Source organism: Oxyura jamaicensis, chromosome 12 (genome assembly GCF_011077185.1).
Source record: "Oxyura jamaicensis isolate SHBP4307 breed ruddy duck chromosome 12, BPBGC_Ojam_1.0, whole genome shotgun sequence".
Classification (NCBI taxonomy): Eukaryota; Metazoa; Chordata; class Aves; order Anseriformes; family Anatidae; genus Oxyura; species Oxyura jamaicensis.
Window position 1 is genome coordinate 16,122,334 of NC_048904.1, and position 20,659 is coordinate 16,142,992.

A 20,659-nucleotide genomic window follows, 5' to 3' on the forward strand; every position below is an offset into this window, starting at 1 on the left:
GAGATAAAAATGCACATTCTCCAATATTTTCAGATCTGACTTTTGGGACTCAGAGAAAAAAAATAAATTTTTTTTTAAAAAAAAACACCCTTGTGTTTCAACTTGTAATCAAAATAATCAAAACTTGTATATATGTAATAATCAACTTGTAACAAAATAAACAATATCAATAATTCTAACTTAAATCCAAAAGGAAGAAATCTTGATTTAAATAATCAATTATATTCAAATTCTGTACCTGTGCTTCCCACAAGAAAGGCCAATTCTCCGTATTTGGACGTTGGAAGATTTGAAGCAGTAAGTCTACGCTGAACTTGACAGCACTTTTTAGTTTTATTTGTAAATCTTATAAATTCAGTTCTTTATTTTTGTGTTATGCAATCTCATATTTCTCATAGGACCACAAAAATTTTGATCACACTGTTTATAATTTAAGAACAAGTCTACAAAAGTAAGCTATTATTCACCATGTAGAAAAATAAATCTTAGTTTCACACAGGTATGTTATACAGCTGATGTAAATCAGATAAACGTAAAGAAATTACTCAATTTTATTTTGGGGCAGACTTGTGTTGCTGTTACTTAACAAAAGTATTTTGACACAATTTGTTTTCAACTTTTCTGCTTGGACAGGGATTAAATAGTTAGGAGCACTGATACAGCACTGTGCATCAACTGACACCTGTGGTGTTAGCTCAGACCAAGGTCTAAGTGATAAAAATCTATGAAGGACTTCATTCTATACTACGGACTGCAAAGGGTCACCGCCTAGTGAAGGCCACCAGTGATAACTCACAACACAGGTAACGAAGCAGCAAAGCAGCTGAAGCTCTGTTTGCTTTATGAAGAAAGCCCAGCTGCTGAGTCCAACAGCTCCAGCAGGGGCCTGCTGCAACCAGCTCTGGTCTCTGCCACACTCCTGGCGTGTTACAGAAGCTCATGGTCAAGGTTCTCAAAGTGTAAAATGGATATACCTCAGTGTTCCATAGGGATTCTCTCCGAATCAATGCTGAGACATTAAAAATTATGTTACATATACATATACGTAAACACGTATGCATACAGAAGCCTGTTCGTGTACAAAAATTAGGCAAAGTTAAGAAACCATGGGAATATTTCTTCTGGAAATAATGAACCAGGCAGGTTTGAGGAACACTGTCAGAAGTAAGAGCAAAATTCATTTGAAAGAATTAGCAAAGCAGTCCTAAGGGTGACAAAAAAATCTGGCCATAAAACTTTGGTACAGGGAAGCCAGCAAACATAAGGTTAGTAAGCATGTACATTTTTTCCCATCTTCCTGTATTTTATGGTTCTTAGAGAGACCATCTTCCTGAAGGCCAACCGAAGACTTTCAATCAAGGCTTCTGACAAAAGACAAACTCCTGGTTGTGAAAGAGGTACTTGATAAAATGAGTTAGTACAGCCTATGACTGCGTAACACAGCACAGTGCATTGAAGAAGCCAACAAAGTTTGTATTAGAAGCTCTGAAGAGCAAGGAATATAAAAAAAATGCTTTAAAGCCCTTGCAGCATACACACCATATGTCTTGAGAAGAGTGGGCAAAATAAAGCAGTTATAAGAGATGAAAAAGCAAAAGCCTTGAATCTGAAGATGACTACTCTTTCAAGACTATCTTGAAAACACAAAACAGCTGTAAACACACGCGTTTAAGGCTTAGGGCACGCACAAAAAAATGACTGTAAGATGTTAGAAATGTGAGTAAGCAGATGATTCCCTGAACTAATTCTGAGTTCAAAGATGTTTTCATTGCAATAAATGTCTGAAAGATTTAAGAGGGACAGCAATAAAAAGAGTCAGTACAAGAATCTTGAAAAATCCTTGCCAGATGAAGTTCTCGCCCCTCTCAAATACATTTACACCAAGCAGTCACAAGAATTTGAGATGGCCTTGAAATACTTTAAGCTTCTTGGGCATCATAAATTTCCATGCATCCAAGGTAGAAATATATACCCCGTGTATACCCAACTGACAGTAAGAGAGCTACTGCACAAACGTACAGCCTTAAAGACAGCCTAGACGGTAGTCTACAAAGTTTTGGAAGAAAGTTATTTCCCAGACCTACTCTTCTATGGGCAGTTGTAATCAGCCCTTTCCCCCAGCTATTTAACTGGCATTTTTACTTCTCTGCATGTTAACTACAATTTCTATTAAAAAAAAGTAAGTCGCTCCAGTGAGCCTAAATTAAAGAACCGAAAATCCAGACAGTATCTTTTCAGAGTGGAACAAAGAAGAATTTAAACTAAGGGTTTCAGTCATTTAAAAAGCAAGTTCTTATGAAAAGGACAAAATAAGTAACATCCATACCTCTACTGAAAACTTCCAAGAGATCTTATATTACTACCATGAAAAAAATAGCTTTTCTATGACCTTTCTTTGTATGTTGTCTGTTTATATACACAGTATACATAGAGATAAACACTAGTTTGAGAATCATACATGCTAGGTAAGTTGAAACGGTGTTTCTTCTTTTGTTTTAATCACAGGCAGAAGCAAATAAGCATTAAAAATAAATGACTTTATGAAAATAAGAAGTCAGTACTGCTACACACATTTTTATATAATTTATGATTTTAAATAATTTTAGGAAGTAAACTCTTCCTAGTAAGATGATTCTTAAAGATTACATTTCTAATATAAGTGTTTATCAAAGAGACTAATATACTTAAATAGGGCTCTGTTACAACTGTTAACTTTCCCTTTGAGCCTGACAACATCATCAAAAACCCCAGAACTAAAAAAAAAAAAGTGGGATCAAAGGCCTCAACTGAACAATAAAATGAAGTAAGATGAAGACAGAATTATTTGATCAAGTCCAAGTTTCACACTGGGTTCTCTTCTGCTGGATGGATTTATTTGGCATTTTCTACAAGCACCAGGGATTCATGCTTGGGTTTTCCCTCCGATCTCCCTTTCCCTCTCCACTTTCCCAGATTTTTGCCACTACTCAGAATCACACTAACATAAACCAAAGGTGTAGAAACAGATGAGGATTTCAAAAAGCATTGTTACTCGTAATTATTTTGTTCTCAACAAGCCCTCTGTTCTGTTAATTCTTTATACACACAGATAACATGAGTTTGGCCAACCACGTATGTACAGTGCTACCAAAATCAGTGACACAGGCATATAAAGAAGTTAAATGTCTTTTCTTGACCACCTTAATAAGACAAGGTGTTTTAAATTGTAATGGTTTATTGACTAGTGCTACTCAAAAAATTGATTGTTCCCATAACCTGCATTATCTCTTGTTTTACACCAGTTTGTTTGTTTGGGTTTGTTTTATATACAGCACAAAGGACCCTACACGAATAACGTATTTGGAGAGCAGTCAGATTAGATTCTTCTACTACTCAGTCTGCCATTTCTGAAGCTGTCAAGAAAAAACAATTTGCATTATTTGAATAATATGGGCTAAATAATATAAGATAGTTGAAGTGGAGATGAACTACAACAGAGATATTTTTTCCATATATATATAATATGCAATGTTAGGTACTTCGATGTGCAACATCTTTCAGGTGACCCTAGAGATGGCCTTTTGTCTTTGGAATGCTATGTGTGGGTCTCCTCTTTTTTCTTAAAAAAAAAAGGAGAGGCTGTCTTTGTATTCACCAAAAAGTATATAAGTTGCTTGTTAACTACCTGGGCAAACTCTGCTCAGAAGTAAGTGTCCAATGTATCCACAGAACAAGAACAAAACAAGCAAAACAAGGTTAATCAAACTAGACACTAAACTGTGCTATTTCTTCCTTATCTGAACACGTACAATGCTTTTTTGTAGGGTTTTTTTGTTTTGGCTTCTTGGCCTTTTTTTTTTTTTTTTTTTACTCCTTTGCATCCCTTGTGAGACCACTAAATTTATTTCAAAATTTTTTGTGCTAATTTTGATTTATTTCGTACTTAATCCCACATGGAATTATATTGGCTAAACATTTACACTGATTAAGTACCTTCCCACATCCCACATTGAGTTCAATGATCAAGATTAGACAATTTCTCTAAAAAAAAAAAAAAAAAAAAAAAAGAAAACCAACCTCAAAGACATAGTTCTTAGCAAATCTTTTCAGGCCAAAACATGTACTTTTGGAAAATACCAAATACAATCAGCACTATTAAAAAATAACAATCACCATTCAGCAGATTTCTGGTATAAATGAATATCCCTTGACCAACTATATAATTTGAGCAGCTCTACTATTTACATTAACTTAGCTTAATGCGTGTTATTGCACCAATGTTAAAAGCAAGGCACAATTCAGTGACATCCAACATCCCCTTCTCATTCACGGTGAAAGCCAGTATTAGCAACATGAAACAGAAATGGACCTCTTAAAAGCACCTGACACTGAAACTGGTCAGATAAATGCAGATTACTTTCTTCTCCCTCTGCTACTCCACTGAAGTAATGTAGCTGTGCCAATTAATAGATCCTCTATCTATGCAAATTATCTCTGGATAAATTATACTATATACTTTTGACGTATGATTTACAAGTTTTTTAACTATGTATTATCTTGTAACTGTTATACTGGACAGGTCGAGTGTGGAGCAAAACTGGAGTGCTTATGGGGAAGTCTTTTAGATGTATCCTGCAGCAAAAATAAAAAGTGTTCAAGATACATTACCTAAAATAAAAGCAGCTAATCAAAAAAATCTATTTGCTTACCCAACATATTCTACAGCATTCCAGTTTATTTGATTTTTGTGCTCTAACCTAGAATACAATTCCAAGCTCATATGAAGGAAAACAAATACACAAAGATGACAATAATGAAACAGCATAACAGTCATCAATATAAGAAATAAACTTATTATATTTATTGACATACAACTGCTGCAATTGACAAAGCTGTAGCAAAAGTTCGTATCAAAAAGGAGCATCAGAAATACAACGAAGGGGAGGCCTTTTGACAAAGCAACTCAGATACCAGTACATTTTATTGGCCATATACTTGAAATACACCACATAGGACACTGAAAACAGTTATTTACATTTGCTGGCAGCACTGATGTAAAAAATAAGTATTAGTAGAGTCAGTCTAACAAGAAACAAAAATTTAGAAAAAGTGCAGTACATTGAACAGAAAGTTTACCAAAAACATGAGTCATGAAATGCATACATACAGAAATTACTCCTCTTTGTTCTGTAGAAGATCAAATATTTCAAGGACAAAAAATGGGAAGACTCCTGGTAAGAGTGATTGTCTCCTAAGGTCTTCCATGTCAAGTCAAACCACATATCCTCTTCTGCTCAAAGGCAACTAACGCCACAGAGCTAGCTGTGTATTACAAAAATAAACAAACAAATAAATAAAATAAAAGAGGATGAAGAATGTCCTTCCCAGGGAATATCTTCTTGGCTACTACAAACCAAGAATTTTGAACTTCTAAACCAGGAGCTAGCACCTAGACCATCTTACTTAAAAGCCAGAGAGGAACCTATCTTCCACCCGCATCCCCACATTGCTGACTTCAGATTGGTCTCAGCAGAGACCAGCACCTTCATTCAACACTGGGCATTTTGATCAAAATGTCTATCTAGGCTTTTGAGATTTATTTATAGGCTAGGTCATGCAATTAATTTTATCCTTCAGGACAAAGCCTTGAATATTTTCCTGCCAAAACCACTTTCAATACTTTTCTCCATGGCATTTAAGAATTGCTTATTTCTTGTTAAAATGTGTATCAGAACACTGTAAACAATTTAAGTAATGTTAAGATCTCCCACAGGTGGAGCAGAAGACCTTTCAAGAGTCAGGCTTCCCCTGCCCCCTTTTGTTCCATATGAATGGGAACTCACTTGAACTGAGTTAGAACAGAGGCACCACATTAACTCCAGTTCACAGTTAGAGACATTCAGGTCCCTAATTTACCTCTCAGAATAGCCAACACAAGGCACCTGGTTCAGTAAAATAAAGCAGGTCTCAGTCTCATAAGACAAAAAAGAGACCACATTTCCAGGTTCTTTAATCAAAATGCTGTAGCCATTTTGATCAATAAACTGCAGGGACAATTTACTGTTTTCTATCACTGAACTGTGCACTTGCTTTTCAGAAGATCTCTCACTGCAATTAAGGCTTATGTGATGCAAATTCCAATTAAAATTGTTTTTTTAAAAAAAAATCACAGAATTGTAGAATTATACAGGTTGGAAAAGACCTTTAAGATCATCTAGTCCAACCTTTAGTCACGAAATACACCACCGCATCATTGTTTAATAAAGCTAGGCAGCCTGTTCTGGGTAATTCTGGCTACTCCTAACAGCTCTATGACTCATTGAAGCAAGGTGTTTATGTTAAATAATTAGGTAATTATCTTTGTATGCACAAGAAAAAAAGTAGAAAAATGAGTGGCTTGGTTATAAAACCTGTACTAAAGCAGTTAATATTATTAGAACTTCAACTGGTAAATTGTTTACAAAAATGAGACACAAACAGTTGAGAGCATAGCCAAGAGTTTCAAAATTTTAAGTTCTATTTAAGTAAGCAAATTTAAAGCTTCCAAATAGTGAAACAGGCAACTTTAATGTCCTTATTAGGGAAAATCAAGTTGCTACCTTGAGTGAATAGACCTTGATAGCAAAGCCTCAAGTTAAATCCTATTTCAGAAAATCTTTGCCCCAGCATTGCCTTAATATCGTTTTTCAATTATTCAAAAGAGCTTATTCAAAACTGAGTATTCTGTAGTCTCTGAAAGCACTAATCCGCCCTTAAGTCATGCTTACACCGAAGAAGTGTATCAGCTCAATCCATAGGCAGTTTAGTGACATTTAAATAACAGCACACTTCAGCAATCAAACAATTGCTGCGTGCTCCTGCAAGCCAAGAAAACCAGTGCTGTGTTACACCTTTTACACCTTTCTGCCTCATGCAGTTTTCCAACCAAGATTGACATCAGCGTAGACCTCACCACCGCTCTTCCATATACTGCTGACACAGCCGTGCAGCCCCTGTAGCAGCCTGTAACAGCCGTGTATTTCTTGAACCAGAGAAGCCATGGTGCTTGCAACCACAAGGCTGCACTTCCCCATTTCTGCTCGGCAGCCCTGGGACCTGCATCTCCTGCGCCCTCCCACCTCAGCTTGAAGAGGAGAAAATCCAGCAGTATGCTTCCCTTGCTGCCCACTTTGCTCCATGAACCAACACGCCAGGTGAAGCCGAGAGCCACAGAAGGGATGCACAAGGAATGTGGCACTGGGGACAGGAGGACACTTTTGAGAGCAGCCTGCCCTTGTCCCCAAGGAGCAGGGACATCACCTGCACCGCCTCCTGCAAACCAAGCCTGGGAAGATCAACATGAAACAACATGCGTGCCTCCTGAACTCAACTGCATGTCTCCTGAAGCAGTTACTCAGATTCACTGCACAGTTCATTGTAGAGAAGACTAACACTTCAGAAAACCTATAGTTCAGACGTCTACAGTTTTAAACAGGATTTCTTATTGTTACATTAGGCGTTAGTGTCATCATTTTAATCCTAGCTCATGCAATCAAAACAAAGCACTTAGTTAAATCTTCCCCTGAAGATTTCTATGTAGTTCACAGAAAAGCCAATTTCTCCTGTCAAGTTGCAAGGTTCTTTTAATAGGAGCCGCTGCAAACCAGAGATAGGGAGGCAGGAATCACAGCGCATCCCAGCATGAAACATCAAGATGGTGACAAACACCGAAGAAATAAAGGGAAGAGCTTTCCTGAATGAGTAACGTCAAATTGAGAAACTGAAGCTATTTTAACTGAAAAGCTACAGAAGATATATTTAGTCACTTTATCTGTTTTAGTTAAGGAAATCTACCTGTTCTTCCATCGCTGGGCAACAGGGATTATTCTAATGCGACATAACAAGGCAAGGATATAAAGTACAGGTTACCTGCCTGTAGATAACAAAACTTGTAGAAAATAATAAATGCCAGCTGACTTCACCTGCCTGTTGAGAAACAGGCAGTCACCAATTACTAACAGAATTTGTTTGTTTAATAATTATGCTAATTTATTGAAGTCTTATTAGACAGGTACACAGGCAGTATTGACAAGTTCCATAAAGCATTATAAAGCATGGCTGACTTGCTTCAAAACAAATTAGAACAGAACGTACTGCACACTATGTAAAGGAACAATGGAAGCCTGGTAGTGAGTGAATGGTCACAATCAGCTCTGAAAAGGGTCCGTACAGTCCTGGAAACTTGTACCCAAAAACCTCCTGCTGCAGCACAAAGCTGCATATGCATGGGAACTCAGGCCCTGAGATCCTGAACCTTGTGAACCCAGGGGAGACCACAAGGGAGGCACGCAAACTGCTGTGCTTTAAAACCTCTTGCAGAGGCATTTTCTAACCCAAGTCTGCTCTAGTTGACTAGTTTCTGTTTGGGAAACCCTCTGCTATTTATCCTGAGCTCAGCACTACTGAGCTCTGTAGGGCACAGTTTGAAGGACTCAGATCAGGCACTCCAAAGAATACGGTGCCTTGTGTTTTCCACACAATCACCTATGGCACCTTTTTTTTTTCCTGCTACTAATAAATTTCTAACCTACCTCCAGGAACAGTGTAGTGGAAGATTGTCCGAGTGCAGATTTAGTGCAGTGCAGCACAGCCCTGCAAACAGAAGGAGCTATTCAGCTTTCAAATCAATTCCTCCTGGTGAGGCAGATGGGGGAGGTGAGTGTAGTTTCTTCTTTTACTTCTTAAGAATATGATGCAAATAGTTCCTAAATTAATAAAATATTATTTGCTTGTAGTTACTTTTTCTTGAGTGAAAAACCAGTACCTGTCAATTTGTAATCATTTAATCACACACAGGAGGAACATCAGGAGTGTGCCCATCTGTTTTGAAGTGGCTGCCTGCTGTCAAGGCTTTCTTCGCTGTATCCAGCTCCTTCCTTAAAACCCACCTTCTGATTCTTTCCACAGCAGCCTTAACCCAGAACAGAATTGTTTTGCTGCACTTTAACATTTGCCACAAATAGGGGACTCCAGAAGACAGCACCCAACTAGCTCCCGTATTATTCACCATTTTGAAGCTTGGATTTACAAAGCCAAATAGATTGGAGTTGAAAAGTTCCAGGGTAAGTACTACTCCATTTTACCTAAGTCATAACAATACATACACAAAAAAAAGAAGTCCTCATGTTTTAGAGGCATCTCAGTTACATCCTGAATATCTTGCAGTACTGCAGACAAAATGGCAAGGTATATTTAAGCTCTGCCAGCCTTTAAGTAAATGCATTCTGGGCTGGAAAAAACAAACAAACAAACAAAACTAAATGGTTATTTTAACAAGACCACAATGTCTCCCTCAATAGTTGTCCTGAATGTTCCTGATAGCTCTCTACTAAAATAAACCTTTTCAGTCGAAGGGTCCCCAAACATTTTTTCTCTATACCCTTTTGTCTTATGTTCTTTTGATTTTTACCTTGCATGCCTTTTTGTCCTTTTATAATCGGCTGCTGCAAACTGAATGATCCCAAGCTTAACTTCTGCATTCCCTTAGAAATGGCACGGCGTGGTGTTCCTACACTGCACAGCTCATTTGGGCCATTAGCTCAAGAAAGAAAGAAACTATACAATTCTGCTCCAACGTGCCTTTAAACCACATTTATAAACTCAGCTTTCTGATTTATCCGTCTGTTTACTTCTCATGCAAGGAAGCAGAGACAAGAACGAACTTGAAGCAAGTCCTTCACTCATTGCAGATTTAAAGCCTCCAGTAATGATTATACTTTATAGACTTATTTGCAGCTTGCTTACACACAGGGATTTTGTCAGCTATTCTGTAAATACACTCTCCCACCTACTAAGCTCCATTGTAAACTACCAGGAACATGCACAGGGTCAGACTTGAGCTCCTTCTGTCACCGTTGTTCTCCTTATCTCAGAAAACCAGAATCTGAGCCCACATCCTTGTGCACTACAAGGCAGATTTGAGCAGCTACCACCTGGACAATCATTCTGCATGTCTGGAGATGTGGTTTTTTGAGGACTGCAGTCCTCAGAAATACCAAAGGAAACAGTAGAAAGGATGCCTTCTTAAGCAGTCGGACTCTGACCTCACTGCTCCATTTCCCGTACTTTGCCAGCCTGTTCATCAGTTGTTCCAGCGAGGCAGCCGCAGGTTCACCTCTGAATTAAGGAGGACATGGCCAAATCCTTGACAATCCCGTGCCACGACACAGGGGAGCATCAAGGCCTCTATTTACATACAAACACAAAAATAGAAATTGCAGCAAATTAAGTGACAGCCTATTTTAGACACAAGTTTTCCGATGCGTCCTGCTTAGCATTTAAAGGCTGACTGAGCAGAACTAAGTATGCTCAAACCCCACCAAAGTTCAGCTGAGCAGTGAATCATTAACGACTTCTGAAAACACAGCCTAAATATGGCAGGCTCCTTATTCTATGAGATTACACAAACACTTTCTGGTTTGAATTACACAGTTAAGGCCACAGACATGATGTCAACAACACAAAGCCCATAGACCAGTCAAAGGGGCAAACAGCTGTGCACTAGGTAGGGAATATGCCCCCTGCTGACTTCAGAAAACATTTGAAAAGAGCCTCTTGCATTCCTTAACCCAACTTTGTACATCCATGTATGCCCAAGACACAAGCAGATGCTTTGCATTTCTGGAATCAGTTTGCAGAGCCTTTCCTTGAGTAAAGGAACCAAGAATATGAATTCACAGACTCAATTTCGCCTTTTGCCAACGTACTATCTATCAATAGCATTGTTTTGCGTAATTAATTTTAGTCAAATTATGCCAATTTTGCTTATTTAAAACTTCAAAGCTTTCGGAAAAGCATACTTTCCGGACCTGAAAAATAAGGGCTTTGAAGTACCTGATGAAAAGCTTCCTGCCATATACAACTGGGTATCAGTTGTAAAAAAATACTGGAAAACACTACCTACCTTTGCAAATGAAACAAGACTGTTAGTGATATGCATTACTTATCCAGAAAGGAAAGTGTGCCACCTTTTTCCACATAAATCAGAAATATTCATTTATTTTTGAATATCTTAAAGGGAAATTTAATATTTCTGCTCTCACCGTATGAAGTGTTTAACCTCCTAATTTTCTACAAGTTTTAAATTATATTTTAATGCAACTATGAAGAAGTGCTTTACATATTAAATATAATGAAGAAAAAATAGCTCAAAATATTTTACCATCAACCATGAGATATAAGGATATATGCATTTTTGTATATCTCATCCTAATTAAGCTTCCTGAATAATTAGGACACTCAAAGCATGGTCAATAGGCTGATCAGAAACGTTCCTGAACTCCTGAGTCAAGTAATCATATCCATCAAAAAAGCTTTTCACGCCTGCTGTGCCCTGGAAGAATATTTTCTCATGTATTAGAAGCTGCTGATATTTTAAGGAAAACACCAATAAGGTGTCAGTTTAGACAGCCTGAGTTCTACTTCTCCTCACAGAGAAGCAAATATGAAATATAATCACAGTTTTTGTTCCAGCTCTTCAATACTTGCAGCCAAATCATCGTAATTTCCATGCTACCTAATTATGTCATCATAGAAGATTATGACTTCGAGCGCTAAGCAGCGTAACACTCCCAAGCAATAAACATGCAAATGGCCACAACGGTAGAAAAAGAAATATCTAAGTGTCTATACAAACAGATTCACTGCATGCCTAAGTCATACCTTGTTTAGCAAACTAGTGCAGAACGATCTGTAACAATTTCTAACCTGGAAGCACCAAAAAAAACACCTGGTACGCATTTTTTTTTAAAACCAGAATGTTTGACCTTTTATTGTTAAAAAAACAACAACTTGATTTTAGTTAGACCACTTGACTTAGACTGATATGAAGCAAATGTAAAGGAACAAACATGCAAGAGGAAGACAGCCTTCTGGCTGCTGGGGCACAGCTGCAGAGAAACCAGAACCTGTCACAGAATAATGAATGAAAGTTTGTTTTTTAATAGAAAACCAAAGGTTATGAGCATTTTTCCTTACTTTGCAGGTCACTTTTTTTTTATTAACATTTTTTTCATTATTCACACTGGGAATTCACCTTGCTGTCATCCTCAAATCTCAAAGCAAGTTTGGGACACCATGAGCAGCATTCTCTCTTCATCAAAGATTCTGCCCTTAAAGTGTATTTCTACATTTCTAACACCGCTGATCAAACAATGCAGGCAAGTGAAAGTCTATTTTAAGTCATCTTTAAAACAAAGCCATCTCTGATTTCTTGCCTTCTGGAAATGCAGGCGCGTTCACCGCCTGCGCTCGGCCATTTGGAATGATTGAGACTTTCAGACATGGGGAAGCGCAGCGTACAATAAAAGCTAATCAGTGAGCCGAGGGAGTAGGGGAGAGCAATCCTTCATCAGAAGCATGTTCGTCGAGTAGCTCTTTAAAAACACAGCCTACCTGCAAGCTGATAGCATTAATCAGGCACTAAGCGACACAGGTCACCAGCAAAGCCAACGTCAACCCAACGTGGCTGTTCATGAGACAGCAAAGTAACAAACATAGCAATTCAGAAATTCAGTCTGCAACTGGCCAGGAGACCCCCCAGGCAGCCTTCTGCATGAGGGGACAAGGAGAGAAGCACCAATTTAGTGGTGTCAGCAACTCAAACCTGCTCCTCCCAGCCCCATGCTCCTCCATGACACAGTGCTAAGCAAGACATCCCAGCTCAACCTCCAATCTCCCACTAAGCAGCGGTCTCGCAATGCCCCAGCCACTAACACCAGTGTGCCCCCTAATCCCGACGCACAGGCTCTCAGCTGGGTCCCACACATCCCACGTGTTCTTCCCTCATCTTCCACACCATGTTCAAAGCAAGCTCTAAATGCCAGTTCCTCTAAATGTATGGCATCGCTGTAGACTATTTCAATCTGAGCCATCTAACTGAAAAACAAATCCAGACAAACTGCATGAAAGAGCTCAATTAAATACATTCACTGTTTCCTGTGTGTTTGGAGTGGCAGAATTGAAGAAGCTAAATAATTTAAATGAAAGGAAATTTCTCATGCCATCTTCAGACCTTAAAAAGCTAGGCAAGTAAGCTGCTGATAGTGAGAAGTATTCTGTTGCTTTAAATAGCGCTTTCGTCTATAATTTTCATAGACAGAAATCTGCATCTTACCTTACCTATCACTTATCTGTAATTTGCTATGTAATCTTCCCCATAACTGTAATTTCCCAGACATTTTCATACCAATATTACATAGGAGCAACTTTCTGTTGTTGTTGCAAGGCAGTAACCGCTTTCTTGGCTGCCACTAAATAAGGAGCTGTCAAATTAAACTGTTCTTTTGCCCATGGATCCCTCAGAGGACGATCTCAGAAAAACGAGGCGTGAAGGATTCAACTAGTAATTTATGCTTGGTTTTTAATTTGCAGCTCCATAATTTTTAGTCAAAAGTCTTGAACAAGCAGACGATCCTACCAAACATGACCAGAAAGTCTCCCTTAACTCTTCGTTCCTTGCAATTCCTACAAAACTTTGGCATCTCAGAAAGAATTTAGGTGGATGAGAGTTAGGCTCTGAAGCAAAGTAAGTACAGTAAGAGTGATTCTCTCTCCTCCTGACACAAATTGAGACTATTGCTCATTGCTTATAGTCCTCAGAGTCTATCTACTCCTGTAATACCTTGCCATTTTTCATCTTTCCCAGTTATTGTTCCCACGAGTTTGCTTATTGCTCCAAAAGTATTCTAAATGCACACCGTACGAATGGGTGTTTAAAGTTGCTGCTACTGATGCTCTCAAAATATCTGTCCATTTTCAGACAAATGAAACCATTCCATTTACAGTGTAATCACAAAAACAAAACTCTTGCTCCAAACTGAATTAATGCCCACTGAATCCTGGAGGTCAGTATTCTGTCTTTTCCACCTGAAGACAAACAGCCAGATTATTAACTCAAAATGGCCAGAAGCTTTATAAAACGAGTGAGATGTTCACTCTACAAAGCCATAAAGCGCACTGCTAAGTTGTACATCTATAATTCCTCTTGTACTAACTAAATTAACAGATGTTAACATACATGTAACCCTTGGTCCCTCACTTGTAAACACCACAAATCTACACCTTTTTATTACAAAAAGCAGAAAAAAATCTAAATCATTAATTATACAAAGATACAAATTATAGAGGCAAGTTTAAACTACTTTTGCTCCCCAGGGGCAATCAATAAAGCACCACTGCACAAATCAGAGACAGGATGGACTGAAATTGATCCGTCACCAAGCACTAATGTGCAAGGTAAATAAGCTACAATGAATAATAATGAAGCACTCACAAAATATTTAAAAAAGTACTTTTCTTAAGTGAAACTTTTCAAATGAAACAGCACAACCCACATTTGTCCCCAGTAGGGACAGTGCCTTGAGCTTTATGAGTTTGGCTCCTAAGCTTACACGCTAATCAGATCATTACAGAACTAAAACAAAAGGTAATTCAATTTTGGAATACAGACACTCGTAGTCTAAGAAACCTACGAGCAGGCAGAAAGAGACCAGGCAGACCAGGAAGAAAAAAAATCATGGGTAAATCTGCTCAACAAACCGGCTCCTTTTAGATTAAAGTGATACTGAAAAATTCTCATTTACTAAGTGTATTGTGTGCTATCAGTATATTTTAACTGAGGATTAAACAAGCGTTGTGACAAGTAAGTCAATAATTCCTATTTTCCAATTCCCTCAAAATCAACATTTAGCCATTAATCATACAAGAACATCACTATCAGCTCAGTGTCACAAACAAAGACACACAAAAAACCACAAGCATCGGGTTCTTATTATTTCCATCACCATATCAGCGTAGGGCTTTGGCTTACAATTTGGAATCTGTTTTAAGTAACATCCAAACAATGGAGACTTGAACAGCATCACTTGAACAGCACCAGCACAGCATACTACCGCTACTAAAGTCTTCTTCACAGTACTTAATCTCAACTTCTCAAAGTTTGATGACTCTATCTACTGTGTTACCTAGTTAAACCAAGATCAATAGCTCACCGTTAATTATGGATCAATGTTTAATTACCATTCTCCAAGTTACTGTCATAATCAGTTGCAGTGATAACATGATTTCTGTCTGTGCCCTGTATTTTATTAAAATACTGAGGTGGAAGATGAGCACACAGCTCTGATACACAGATGGCTGGAAACTGGCTTCCTCGGGAGAGAAAATTAAAGAAGGGAATTTTCTGAAGCAAATCCTTAGGGTATACGCTCAAAGCTGCAGATTATAGTCTCAAACATGCACAGAAAGATTGGACTGTCTGAGGCAATAATGAGCTGAGCTAGTCATTACTCATTGTGGTCCACTGCAACAAAAAGAATAAATCAGTAGGGGTTAAGCAGTCCCAGAACTCTACCTGTGAGTCTCCAAGACCGGAGCAGGAATCGTATCTAGGAATCATATCTCTAGGCACTGAATTTCCAACTTTTGCTGAAAACAAACATTCAAAACAAGAGAGATGGAAATACAGCCAAAAAGTGATCTACTTTTAGGAACACTGAATGTTTGGTTTCTTAACACTCATCTTGGACTTCTATATTCCCAGATAATTTTATCATCTTCCTGCATTCCTCATTGTAACCTTGTTGTTTAAACACCTAACCATTTGTGAAAGTCTGAGGGTCACGTACTGCTGCCTCTAAATGTAAAACCTTAAATATTATAGCAAAGTTGTGAACCAAGGAAAGGCAAATAGAGAAACAGGCTGAACTTGAACCATCGAGCAACTTCTAACAACATAAATACAAGAAAAGAGCAAGAATACTGGCATTGGAGTAGCTTCTGAAGTCGTGAACTGCAAGTTACTTCAATAATATTTTCTGTTGCATGGAAGATCATTAACTTCCCTTACTGCTGATACCTTCATAACAAAGACGGAACTTCCTCTGTTCAGCATTAACGAGGCTTCAGTTCTTAAACTTGAAAACCTGTGAAGGCATCTGCAGTGAACTACCTTCTCTATTTTTAACCTATAGAGAACTCAGCAGATTTTAAAACAGAAATATTGTTCCATGCCATCTTTTTATTTTCTTTTCATATTTTTAACATCTGTGAAATTGGGAAATGTTACGGTAGGACAGAGGATGGTTTTGAAGACTAGGATAGGGTTGCATAATGCTGGCTGTATCTGCTCACTATATTAGAAAACTGGAGTTACCTTAAGCATTTTGTTATGATTCTGATTTAATTGTTTCTTATTTATATTCATTGCTGAAATCCACTGCATCTGAAGCTATTTTGAAAACACAGCATTCTCCCAAAGGGCCCAATCCAACTCCCATTCAAATAAACAGCCTTCAATGGAGCCTATTTGTTGCTAGCCAACAAGATTGAATTCTGCTGCAGAGTGGTCCCTGGAGCGTTTGTCACAGCTCTTTACAAATATTGCTCCAGTAAGAGCAGGTCTAAATACGCTTGTCCACATGCACTGCAGACAACTGAAATCTATCTTTTATCTTCTTGAAACACTTGGTCAGATTTAAACTCCAAGAGCACAAAGAATTGAACCTATCAAGAATATAAAAAATAAAAAGGAGTAAAAAAAAAGTTAACAGTTATAAAATGGTAAAATGCCAAAGGCAAAGCTGAAAGATGATAAAATATTTCATTTGATAAGATCAAGTACCATTTATTCTACTCTTAATATACAGTTACACAGAAAAATGTTTGTTCATGTCAGTTATTACAACAGCATACAACCAAACTTCTCAAAACTTTGTTTCGTTATAACTACGTACAGCATCAACAGTTTTGAAATAAGTAATTTTGCAACAGAGACAAAGCGTACGAACACCACGCCAATAATAAGTCATCAGGCTTATGAGGAAAGATTTTAAATCTCACCAGGCATCTACTCACACAGGGTTACGGAAACAGAGGGCACTGGATTAGAAACAACACTGATCTGCAAATCAATACTGCAAATCAAGGCAATACTCTCTTGCCTCAGTATGCAAAAAGAACAAGACCATCTCCTGGCACCAGCTCACCAACAATTGACTAAGCAAACGCAGAACTTGTCACACAACTGGAGCTTGGCAAACGTGAAATAAATACATGCTCACAAAAGAAACACTTAAAAGTTTGTGCCTGTTATTTCTTGCTGATATCCTTGTTGTATGGAGGACCCCTACCTGTGAAAAGAACACTGTGATAGGCCTTGAGGACAAAACAATTCATCTGTTTACCATAAAACAGCAGAAAAGTATTGGTGTAATTTCTGGTCTGAAAAAAAAGTAGTGAATGATCTAAATTAGAACAATTATTTCAATGGCAGGCCTCTCTCTCTCAGCTTCTTCATCCTACTTAATAGCACCACAGAATCTGGACTCAAGTTTCACACTTTGAGTAAGGTTTGTACTTGGAGATGGAGGAGGTTAGCAGAGTACTTTAGATGGGAACTCTATAACGCAACACTGCAAATACGCAAGGCTTTCTACAGGAAAAATGTTTTACTTTGAAATTAAGGAAACAATTTGTTGTTATATAGTATTAATTAGGTTCTTTGAAAACAGTTTAATTGGAAAGCATAGATATTGGTAGATGCTCTTACTGTCTGACAAAATTCAGAAACAATAAAACGTCATTTATAATATGAGGTCAATAGCTCTATTCCATAAGTAACACACAAAAATGTTTAAAAGGTTGGCCACCTTAACATCCTTGTGATCTTGAGAATTTGAGCTGATACGCCCTACAAAGGTGCTCCGATCACAGCCCTACAGAAACAGTAAGGACACATACAAAACCAGAGAGGTTACCTCCTGGTTGCTTACTGGGTTCTGACTTATGTCAGAGGCACCAAAGTAGTCATGGCAGAAAGCTATCTTCAACCATGTAATGCAAGAGCACCAAACACATTGTTGGGACTGACAGGATTGCTAATCAGTGCAAACAGATTTAAATGTAAATATACAAGCATTTACGTGTTTGTATACATACTTCAGTGTATGAATACACACACACATTCTGTGTGTATACACATATAAACAAAATTGACCTGCACTAAATCAGCTCGTCAATTGCACTGAACTGCCAAACACTCCACACACCATTGGAAAGGGAGAGCTGGGCAGGAAAGATTTTAAACTTAAAACCGAGCTGGCTAACTCCCCTTGGGTTAAAAGATAATCCACACAAAAGAAGATGCACATCACGAGTTACACTCAGCCCCTGCACAGTGCTTTATCTCACAGCTGTCCCATGCCAGCAGACACGAGCACCCCAGCAGCGGCACCAGCAGAGCAGACTTGGCTACGAATGAGCTTTACTTGCTCAGGAGGTTTTTCTTTCGGGAAAACACGCTCAGGAGCACGGACCCAAGTAAACTCCTGTGCAACTGCTGATCTGATAAAGAGACAAAATAAAGAGGCTGGTTGCCAAAGGCACCAGAGCTATCTCAGATGTACATATCTCATTTTATCTTCAGCATTTCTGCTGTTCCGTGGTCGAGGTGAATAAAGAACTCCTGCCACTGCTCAGAGGAGCTCCCGCCTTCACGCCCTGCCGGGAGGGCCGCATACCCCAGACCCTGCGCACCCGCCTGTGGCCACCCAGGCAAAGCCCGCGCCAGCCCAGCGGCCCACCCCGCAGCGATGCTGCTACCTGAGGGGCACCACCACGTGCTTTGATACGCTATGTATTCCAGGCATGGCATCACCTACTCCTGCTGTTAATATACTTGAATTATTTTTAATTTTAAGGAAGGGAAAGGGGATATTCTGCAGCAGTGCTAAGCAACGTTTGAAAGGATCACGTTAAGCAGCGTTGATACACTGTGAACTTGCACTACGGAAAGTGAAAGTACCTCCTAAATTCCCAGGACCAACAGGCCACGCTAGAGCCTTCCAAAGACCCTCTGAAGAGAACAGCCACGCTCTGATACCCCCATCTGCCCAAGGAGCAGGGTGGCATTGGGCCACCTCACCCCTACCAAGGAGGGGATGGCCGTGGCCACAGCCCTGCTACCAGCCCTTTGCCCCAGCCCCGTAGGGCATGTTCCAGAGAGGGGGGCTTATTTATTTATTTCCAGCCCTACAGATACAGCGTGGATTCAGACTCAGCACATCCTCTGGTAGCCAAAACCTGACTAGCAGCAACCTGGGGAGTGCGAAGGAAGAAAGTAAAGGTCTCCTCCTGCCTCCGGCCGCCAACGGGCGCTCGCTTGGCAGAGCCCCGCTCCGACAGGGAGGCTGCGAGGTGCAACCCCGGCCGAGCACCAAAAAGCAGCTGCTTACGGGGCCGGCGAGCAGCGGCTGGAGGGACGGGGAGCACGGTACATTCCACAGAGGCTCCCAGCGCGCCGGGTGCGGTGCCCTCCGCCCTCCCTCGGCGCCCCGGGGCCGGCCTCACTCACCGGGAAGCCGCCCCGCAGGCGGGCGGATCGCAGGGCCAGGTCCCGCAGCACGACCCCCACCCGCTTGGCCAGGGGAGCCGCCATCTTAAGCCGCGCAGCGTGCCCGCCCGGCCGCCGCTGTCTCCGCCCTGTCCCGCTCCCCGGGCGGAAGCTCGGCTCGGCCCCGGGGCGCCTCACGGCTCCGGAGGGGCGGAGAGGGGCCGGGCAGGGCGCGGGATGCGAGGCTGGGTCCCTGCGGGGCACGGGGACAGGGGGCGACAGGGGCGGGGGGCCGTGAGGAGACGCGGGGAGGGAGGGAGGAAGACATCTTGGGGCTTGGCAGCTTGGGAGTTGCGGTGCGGGGCTGGGAGGTTGGAAGAGGAGAAAGAAGAAGAAGAAAAGAGAAAAAGGAGGAGGAGGATGGAGAAGAAGAAGTAGAGGAGGCAGTGACTGAGAGCGATGGGCAGCTAGGTAGTGTGGGCTGATGTTCAGCTGCAAGTGGTCACCTGCTGAGGTACTGCACTGTCTGCTCCCCTTCTTTCATGATTAAAAGCACTTTAAAAAGATTAATGGGGAATAGTAAATTACCTTATGCTAATAAGCCCTAATAAACCCTGCTGCGATCCAGCTGACTCTTAGTAGGTACTTTAGTCTGAACTCCAAGAGGTGCCTCAGTTCCTTTTTCACCCACGGGTAAAACCTGTTCGTTAACGCCAAAGCCGAGGTACTGAATTCTGGCCCTCCTGGAGGACAGTCCATAAAACCGGAGCCCTGATCTCCGTCTCATCATGTGGCTATAAAATCTAACACAACACCTCCCAGGCTGGGCCGTGGTTTCGTGAAAGTGAGTCCCAGCAGACAAGTTTGGAAAAATAGCTCATTTCCACTGATGTGGAAAGACATGGGGGCTGGCGTGGACACAGGTGTAGCATGTCAAACAAGCTCATGAGTCAAATGGCCTTGTCTGTGTCTGTTTCTAGTTAATCTACAATTTGGATAATCCATCCATAAGTAATGCAGGGTTGACTTTTAAATAATTCACACACATTGGCAATTAACAATGATAGTTTGAAAAAAAAAATGTGAAAAATAAGCAGCAGATGAGATACCCCTGTAATTTTATAGCAGTTCAAATTAAATTCACCTACATGGAAGAATGCAAAGTTTAACATTATATGAAGGCATTATGCTGATCATTATTTATTCAGTATTTTGTAATGAAATAGTAGGATAAACAAGAGTTATTCCTAGTCCAGGACATCAGTGGGAACAAAGGAGAGTGCTCGTGTCAGTGCTTAGGACTTACATTCC

The 20,659-nt window shown here is 40.0% G+C and overlaps 1 protein-coding gene across 1 annotated transcript in view; it reads right to left on the reverse strand.

Annotated features, from left to right (window-relative positions):
• The window catches only part of SUCLG2 (succinate-CoA ligase GDP-forming subunit beta), a 112,824-nt gene extending 93,298 nt beyond the window's left edge, over positions 1 to 19,526 (reverse strand). Inside the window, exon 1 of the mRNA XM_035337725.1 lies at positions 19,370 to 19,526. Within this exon, the coding sequence (XP_035193616.1) occupies positions 19,370 to 19,453 (84 nt within the window). The 5' untranslated portion in view covers positions 19,454 to 19,526. The remainder of the gene's footprint in view (positions 1 to 19,369) is intronic.
• Between the last annotated feature and the right edge of the window lie 1,133 nt (positions 19,527 to 20,659).